The 9,307-nt window shown below is 41.7% G+C and overlaps 2 protein-coding genes across 7 annotated transcripts in view; both read right to left on the reverse strand.

The window, feature by feature from the left end:
• The window catches only part of abcd1 (ATP-binding cassette, sub-family D (ALD), member 1), a 45,629-nt gene extending 42,126 nt beyond the window's left edge, over positions 1-3,503 (reverse strand). For 2 of the 3 annotated variants that reach the window (XR_007887854.1, XM_051426688.1), the window contains exon 1: positions 3,406-3,503. The gene's annotated coding sequence lies outside the window, so the exon portion shown is untranslated. Of the gene's footprint in view, positions 1-989; positions 1,012-3,405 lie in introns of those variants that run through there. The other variant, XM_051426689.1, reaches the window with a different exon arrangement.
• A 2,405-nt stretch (positions 3,504-5,908) lies between these two features.
• Positions 5,909-9,307, reverse strand: part of ccdc120a (coiled-coil domain containing 120a) — a 32,416-nt gene continuing 29,017 nt past the window's right edge. For all 4 annotated transcript variants that reach the window (XM_051426693.1, XM_051426696.1, XM_051426697.1 and 1 more), the window contains 2 exons: positions 7,811-8,069; positions 5,909-7,726 (listed from right to left, as the gene is read on the reverse strand). In XM_051426693.1, coding sequence (XP_051282653.1) covers positions 7,621-7,726; positions 7,811-8,069 — 365 coding nt within the window. In that variant the 3' untranslated portion in view covers positions 5,909-7,620. The remainder of the gene's footprint in view (positions 7,727-7,810; positions 8,070-9,307) is intronic.

The following is a 9,307-nucleotide window of genomic DNA, read 5'->3' on the forward strand; positions in this document are numbered from 1 at the left end:
TTAATGTTTTAAGGAGTTCGGTCTAGACCTGCTCTATTTGAAAAGTGTCCTGAGATAACTTCTGTTATGAATTGGCACTATACAAATAAAATTGAAATTGAATTGAATCTCTCCACATCACTCCACATCACTCCCCAATCACTCCACTGTGTCTGTAAGCCCTGTGTGTAAATATAGAGAGAAAAAAAATTTCCTTTTGGGGTATTTAAAAAAAATTTTTTTTTTTTTTTTAAATCTCCTAAAAAAAAAAAAAAAAAAATAAATAAAAAAAAAAAAAAAAAAAAAAAAAAAAAAAAAAAAAAAAAAAAAAAAAAAAAAAAAAAAAAAGGGCCACAGTTCATATTTTATATTTATATATGTGGCTCGGGTGCGGGTCACTAATGTTCGGTCCCGGCTCCTCCCGCTGCATGCCAAGATGCTGATGTCTGTAGTGTAAAAGCACTTTGAGTGGTCGGAAGACTAGAATGGCGTCATACTATGACACCAATAACAATCAATCAATGAAACAGCAGCAAGGAACCATGAAGCACTTTACAGTGAAAATGACTCCAACCATTGATTTCCTGTCAATTGATTAATGGACTCATTGATTGCTGCACTGAGCTGTATACACCTGTTCAACTGCTCGTTAACGCCACTCTAATCCAGTGAGCGGCAGCTTCTGCCTTGTTGATACCAGAGGTCAGAGGAGAATGGCCAGACTGGTTCCAGATTATAGAAACAGTAGCTCAAATAAAAACTTGTTACAACCAAGGTATGCAGAAGAACATCTCTGACCGCACAACACATCAAACCTTGAAGCTGATGGGCTAAAGCAGCAGAAGACCACAGGGTGCTACTCCTGTCAGCTAAGAACAGGAAACTGGGGCTACAACAACATGAAAGCATGGTGGTGGTGGTGGTGTAATGGTGTGGGGTGTGGGCTTGGGTCTTGGCACACTTTGGGCCCCTTAGCATCAATTGGGCCTTGTTTAAACGCCACAGTCTACCTGAGTACTGGTGCTGACCAAGTCCATCCCTTAATGACACAGGCTGCGTTTCATTAGTCGTTCACTTGCCCTCGGGGGAATCTCCGCCGCCATCATAAGTGTCGTTCCAATGGTCTGGAAAACTGAAGTGAACTTGGTGAGATGGACCCTCGGAGGGCTGAGGGAGCGAGTGAACAACAATGGTCACTCCGAGGTGGATATCACCCACAATGCATTGCAGTTTACATCATTGCCGCTATAACGCCGAGTAAGGGCAAGTGCGTTTCATTTAAATCCCCCGCTCCTCCCCCGCCCGGTACTAGCAAGGTGTACCTAATAAAGTGGCCGGTGAGTGTAAAACTAAACATCAGATTTAATAAGCTCTATAAAATCCCTCAATTTCCACTGAACCCTTTTATTATATATATCAGGGCTCCTGTCAGTGGGGGGGTATATCAGGGCTCCTGTCAGTGGGGGGGTATATCAGGGCTCCTGTCAGTGGGGGGGTATATCAGGGCTCCTGTCAGTGGGGGGAGGGGGGGTATATCAGGCAGACAGTGAACAGAGTTGATGTGTTAGAAGCAGGAAAAATGGGCAGCATGAGGATCTGATCCACTTTGACAAGAACCACATTGTGATGGACGACTGGGTCAGAACATCTCCAAACCTGCAGCTCTTGTGGGGGGTTCCCGGTCTGCAGAGGTCAGTACCTATCAAAAGTGGTCCAAGGAAGGAACAGAACCAGAGACAGGGTCATGGGGGGCCGAGGCTCATTGATGCAGGTGGGGAGTGAAGGCTGGCCCGTGTGGTCTGATCCAACAGACGAGCTACTGTAGCTCAAACTGCTGAAACATTTAATGCTGGTTCTGATAGAATGGGGTCAGAACACACAGTGCAGAGTAGTCTGCTGGTCTGGGACCAGTCAGGGAGTCCAGTGATCAATATATCAGTGTATATACTGTTATACTGTTAGTGATCAATATATCAGTGTATATACTGTTATACTGTTAGTGATCAATATATCAGTGTATATACTGTTAGTGATCAATATATCAGTCTATATACTGTTAGTGATCAATATATCAGTCTATATACTGTCAGTGATCAATATATCAGTCTATATACTGTTAGTGATCAATATATCAGTCTATATACTGTTAGTGATCAATATATCAGTCTATATACTGTTAGTGATCAATATATCAGTGTGATCAATATATCAGTCTATATACTGTTAGTGATCAATATATCAGTGTGATCAATATATCAGTCTATATACTGTTAGTGATCAATATATCAGTGTGATCAATATATCAGTCTATATACTGTTAGTGATCAATATATCAGGTGATCATATATCGTCTATATACTGTTAGTGATCAATATATCAGTCTATATACTGTTAGTGATCAATATATCAGTGTGATCAATATATCAGTCTATATACTGTTAGTGATCAATATATCAGTGTGATCAATATATCAGTTATATACTGTTAGTGATCAATATATGTCTATATACTGTTAGTGATCAATATATCAGTGTGATCATATATCAGTCTATATACTGTTAGTGATCAATATATCGTCTTATATTGTTAGTGATCAATATATCAGTGTGATCAATATATCGTCTATATACTGTTAGTGATCAATATATCAGTCTATATACTGTTAGTGATCAATATATCAGTGTGATCAATATATCAGTCTATATACTGTTAGTGATCAATATATCAGTGTGATCAATATATCAGTCTATATACTGTTAGTGATCAATATATCAGTCTATATACTGTTAGTGATCAATATATCAGTGTGATCAATATATCAGTCTATATACTGTTAGTGATCAATATATCAGTCTATATACCATACTTATTTTATATTTTGATTGAATGTGTATCTGGAGCTGCTGGGATCAATAATTACTACATGTATCTCTGCTGACATGTTAATGTGCTGAGGGATCAATAAGTTTGATCACATATTGGTAATAAACCGTCCTCTGTTAGCTGTTAGCCCCGGTTACCGTTAGCTTGTGTAGCCGCCGGTGGCTAACGTATCTCCGCTAACTTCCTGTCGTTCACCGACACAGACAGAGCCGTTAATCAACCGTTAACTACCGGAACCGTTCAGCCGACACTGACCCGAGCTAAAGGTTTAACCCGGTTTAACCCGGGTTATTACACTCAGCTGACAACTGCAGCTAACTGAAGCTAACTGCAGCTAACTGCAGCTAACTGAAGCTAACTGCAGCTAACGGCTAACAGGAACTTTCTCTGATCAAAGTTTACCGGATAAATCTGATCTCAGATCTGATCGGAACTCTCAGATATTAACGCTGCTCACACATCAACTTTAATCACTTTCATTACTTTAATTAACTTTAGTTAATGAGTTTAAAGTCTGTGGATGGACAGAAAGTTCATGTTTACCTGACAGGACGGGCCGCGTCCCAACACTGACAGCACGGGCCGCGTCCCAACACTGACAGCCCAACCCCTCCTTCCCTCCTCTGCTCACTACCTTCCTACCAACAGTCCTTTCCTCGTCCTGTAGCTGAGGCTAAGGTTAGCATGTATCTGTTTGTAGGAAGGCTGTTAATAAAGTTTATATTTTATTTATGTTACAGAAATGGATCAATAAATCAATATTAAACACTTATATTGATTAGCAGCTGTAACCAGTGGAGAGAAATCTTTATTTAAAAACAGCATGTTTACAGTGCGTCACTTATTTACAGGAAGCTTTTTTATTCTTTAACATCAAACAGCGAAAAGTTCAGAGTGAAAAATTACAAATGACCAAAAAGTCCCAAAAGATAGAAAATGAGTTTTACTGTACAGAGTGCACCTGAATGCATCACGGCAGGGACCACACAGCCGGACCACAGCTGGACCTGGACCTGAAGGGGGGGCGCAGAACAAATACCACAGTGTACTGCCCCGGGGTCCTACACACGATCAATAATCAGGTTTGATCAGACTTTATGGATGAAGGTGGAACACAGCGTTTACATGAATACATATTACTTTTACATCCTGTGAGCCTTTAACACAGTTTGGTTGGTGGACTACCACCTCAGTGTTTCTATGGTTACAGCTATGGAAAGCCGATGGGTTCATTTTCACTGCTGTTTGTTAATAAAGGTTGTGAGTGGCGCTCTGTGACCAGCGGAGGGCGTCGGTTTACCACGGTGACCAAATAACGTTTGTGCAATCAAAAACTTTGACTAATGGAAAGTTTAATATTTTATAACAATTTGATTCTGTTGAAATATTATTAATAATATAATTAGTATTCATGAATATCAGTCACGTGATCTTTTACGTCATCCGCTCTTTCCCAGCTTACTAGCGCCATCTTGAGTTCCTACCGAGTATCAGCACAGACAGTACTGACGAGCATTAGCTGGCTACGATTTACGGATTCGTATGGATACAGTAAACAGCTACGAAAGACAACATTTCGCTCCTCGACTGCCGTGAACAGAAACGCTACTTTCAAAAAATATCATCGTTAGCCTGCCAACGTTATAGTGTGAACAGATTAGCAACCACTTGCTAATGTCAGCAGTCTCAGGAGCAGTTGAGTAATATCTGTGATAAATAACGTTACAGGACGGAGAGCAGGGGGGAGGCTGTGGCATTAACTCATTTACACTAAAACCATTAAAAGCACACACACTAAAAGAGTTGGTGGTGTTTTCGGGCTATAATCTTAAACTGGTTCTAAGCTTGAACAATATCCTCAGCTAGCGTTAGCTCGCTAACAATATATTTACATCCACTCAGCACAGACGAGCGTTTGCAGTTCCACGGTGTCTCCACCCTGCTCTCTCCCGGCAGCTGATGTGTGGCTGTCAGAAAGCCTGACACCGCTGCGCTTCATTCAACCAGCGTAGTAACACGCCACTTTACATTCTCAGGAACGGTAATGGCTTTACAACAATGGGAAAGTAATTAATTATATTACTCCGTTACTGAACAAATAACACCGTTAGTAACGCCGTTATACTTAAACGCCGTTACTCCCAACACTGTTTGCAACAGACTTAGTGATCTCGCCGAATCAGGTACTCAACATGGCGGCAGACAAGTTAGAATGTGACTGACGTCAGGTGATATTCATGAATATCAGAGTTTAACTCTGGTACTGCAGTATATAGAGTGACTGTTATCGTTCAGGTGATATTCATGAATATCAGAGTATTACACTCTGGTACTGCAGTATATCAGAGTATTACACTCTGGTACTGCAGTATATCAGAGTATTACACTCTGGTACTGCAGTATATCAGAGTATTACACACTGGTACTGCAGTATATCAGAGTATTACACTCTGGTACTGCAGTATATCAGAGTATTACACTCTGGTACTGCAGTATATCAGAGTATTACACACTGGTACTGCAGTATTACACACTGGTACTGCAGTATATCAGAGTATTACACTCTGGTACTGCAGTATATCAGAGTATTACACTCTGGTACTGCAGTATATCAGAGTATTACACTCTGGTACTGCAGTATATCAGAGTATTACACCGGGGTAAAGTATTACACTCTGGTACTGCAGTATATTTCTGGTACTAGTATTACACACTGGTACTGCAGTATATCAGAGTATTTTACACACTGGTACTGCAGTATATCAGAGTATTACACTCTGGTACTGCAGTATATCAGAGTATTACACTCTGGTACTGCAGTATATCAGAGTATTACTCTATGGTACCCTAACCCAACAACAGATTAGTCCACATTATTGATCTGTCAATCAATATGAGAGTGACAGCAGTGGCATCCAATCACGTGGTTTGATCTCTGGAGGTGGGTGGGGCTTATGTTGGCGCGATGAGACAGCAGCTTCCTGCTGGAGGAGGCTAGACCGGTTTCTGATAACAGACGATAAAAACACAGACTGACACAAACTCATCAGTTTGAATGATAATAAATATTATTGATATTGAAGTTCAACATTTTTAGAAAGTTCATCAACATTGATAAAAGTGTGAAGCTCCATTTAGTCAATCAATAACCAATTAATCAATAAACACTGTGACATCATCGTCTGATTGTCGCTGCAAATATTTTCATCCTGAAAAGTTGAAGAGGTTCAAGACTCCCTGACCCTCTTATTGCTCCCAGACCGACTGCAGAGTCAGGAACACAGACTCTGACAGGAAGTTCCTCTCGTGTTCCTCAGGAGGAAGATTTGTTCCTGTGAGAATCAATCATACGTCCAAATGAACGTGTCAATTCGTTCTGTTTCGTTAGCGAAGATGCTACTGATCAACAGTTAGCATCAGGCAGCATCAGAAGCCTCTTTTAATATTGAAAATAATGTTTTGTTACATCTATAAAGTTTTATTCAATGTTTTGTTTTTTAACCAATTAAAAATAACAAGTGAACATAAAATCACAGAAGAGGCTTTATAAGATGTTAACACATATAAACAGAAACCTCTACAGGTGAATGTTGCACCTGTAAAAGTCCACTAACGTTAGCTTTCTTGCTAACAGAGATGGATTGTTAGCTAATTAACGTAGCAAAATACAGTGAACTAGCTTCATCTAGACTCTTGTTTGATGTTGTGGTTGGCTAACCTTAGCTTATAGCGAGTAAAATACTATCTGAATGTTGATGTTAGACAACAATAAATGATGTAGCGGTACAATCTAACGTTAGCTTTCTACTAGCCAAAAGCAATGTGAGGCAGGGGCATCCAGCTAGCTAACTGTAGCTAAGCTAAGCTAAGGTTGTCCGGCTGGCTGTATATTGGCTGCGCAGTGTGGGTGTGGCATTGGTTGCGTCGTGGTGTTGGCTGATGGCTGATTTGTAAACGGCGAGCTAGTTAGTAGCATGGAGCTAACGGTCCAAATAAAATATAGGAACATTACAGATAGTAACGTTATTCTAAATATGCACGCTGACTGCAGTTCACTGAACAGCTACTGGTGGCGCTGTTAGCTACAATTTAATGACTGTTACATACAGAAGCTTTTGATTATTTGAGACCCCTGATGCTGCTAACAACCACAGAGACTTCCTTACTGGTGTTACTGGTTCACTTCCTGGTAACAATGAAAGATCTGCTCTCATGTCCATGTTTTTATGTTTTTATCAACATATCGACCTGCAGCAGCTGGTTCACTTGTAGGGCAGAAACGTCCAAACTGTAAGAATACCTGAAGAGTCTCACCTGTCTGGGCTCACCTGAGGAATCAAACAGGTCTTTATCAAAAGTTAATCTTTCAGACGTAAAAACTGCTGGTCTGATGGTAGCTGGTGGTGTCCTCAAAGAGAGAGTGCAACACTTTCATCATCACATTTATCAAAAGTTTGTAGAAAAACTGGTTTCGTCCTGATTGTCTGAGCCCAATTACAGACGAAGACTTTGTCGTAGAAAACATTAAAAAACAATCCTGCAGTTACTTCAAGTTTTAAATGATTGACAGCTTCGTTTTTACCCAGAAATCTTTTGGAGGTTAAACAAGTTCAGATTCTAGGGCGGACTTGAATGTTTACGATAGAGGTTATGATCATCATCCTCTGTGTGACATCATGATGGGCAGGATTTCAGGCGACCCCAGGAAGCCAGCCCGGGATTAGTCTGTGTATTGGTGCGTCCTGATTGGTTGGTGAGTCAGACCAGAGTTCCAGGAGACGGCTGGTCCAGAGTCAGGTCTCTGTGAGGAACTTCCTGTTTCTGAGGAGGGAAGGAGTCGTGGTAGAGAGAGCTATCCACAGACCTGCGAGAGAAAGAGAGAGAGAAAGAAAGGGGTGGTCAGGTGTTCTTGTATCAGTGGATCTCTATCTGTACAGATGAGGCCTACCTGCCGTGCAGCGGTTGTCCGTGGAACGTGGCTGAATGCGGCAGTGTTGGTTTGCGATGCGGCGGAGCGTGATGATGACTTTTCTCCGTCTGATAGGTTGACTGCTGGATGCCACCGTGAGTCCGCCGTCTGCCTGGCAGAGCTCCACCCCCACCACCTTGACCTTTAACCCCCCCGTTCACGTTAATGTTGACCTTTCCATTGGCCTGGTTTTGGTGGGTGGAGCCTATTGTGTTCCTCAGGTACCAGTCCCTGAGACCTGTCAATCACACACAGCAGATCTGGGATCAGATTCTGTTCAGTTTTCTGACTGACAAAGTGACCCGGAGATACCAGGTGTCCCGTTCAGTCAGGATCACTTTTGTCAAAATAACTTTTATTCTAAAGCAGAATGTTACATTTGGCGGTATGGCTCTGTTCTGGGACTTGTCCTTCCACGTGTCTACGTGGAAAAGTTTAAGACAAGGAGAGCGGCAGCAGAGACCCTCCAGGGTACAGAACAGAGTAAGCATCAATGGCAATCAGAAAATGACACTGATTAATTAGATACAAAATAAAAAGGAGGAGCTGGGGTGGAGGTGGGTTGCAAAAGGAAGCAGCAAAGATAGGCAGGCTGAAGCAGCTTAAATAAGGCGCCATGAATGATATTTGCCAATTGGATGCTTGTGGGAATCAGCTGAGCTGTCAGCTGACTGTGTATGGTTTCCAATAGGAAGCTTAGGAGGAATCAGCTGAGTCAACAGCTGATGTGTGTTTACGACTAGCTGTGAACATATGATGTAGCTGGAATTGAGAGCCGAGTCTGACTTCGTGGCCTGCCTGAACTAATGCTATGCTTAATTTATGCAAGAATCCAATACCCTCAGAATCTACGGCAGGACTTCAACGTACATCTTTATGCAGATGATACAGTTTTAATACAGAATCTGGTGTTTATGATGAAGTTTACGATGGACTATTTTACCTTTATTTAACCAAATAAGTCCACTGAGAACTCTCATTTCAATTCAGTTCAATTCAATTCAATTCAATTTTATTTGTATAGCGCCAATTCATAACAGAAGTTATCTCAGGACACTTTTCAAATAAAGCAGGTCGAGACCGAACTCTTTAAAACATTAATTACAGAGACCCAACAGTACCACCATGAGCAAGCACTTGGCGACAAGGGCAAGGAAAAACTGCCTGTTAAAAGGCAGAAACCTAGGACAGATCCTCCGGCTCTAGGTGGGTGGTCGTCTATCTCGACCAGTTCGGGTGAGAGAGAGAGAGAGAGAGAGAGACAGACAGACAGACAGACAGGTGCACAGCAACAACAGTATTGGCAATGGCAATCTAGCAGGACCATGGCAAGAGGCGCCACCAGGATCGATAAGAACCTGCGAGACGAGAAAGCACAAGAACTCCGGGGAAGAAGTGAAGTTAGTAACATGCATTAATGGAACATTAACAATGACGACCTGGCCTAGAGGCAGCAACGGGAAGCACTGGTTCCAG

This window comes from Dicentrarchus labrax, unplaced genomic scaffold (genome assembly GCF_905237075.1).
Source record: "Dicentrarchus labrax unplaced genomic scaffold, dlabrax2021, whole genome shotgun sequence".
Lineage (NCBI taxonomy): Eukaryota > Metazoa > Chordata > Actinopteri > Moronidae > Dicentrarchus > Dicentrarchus labrax.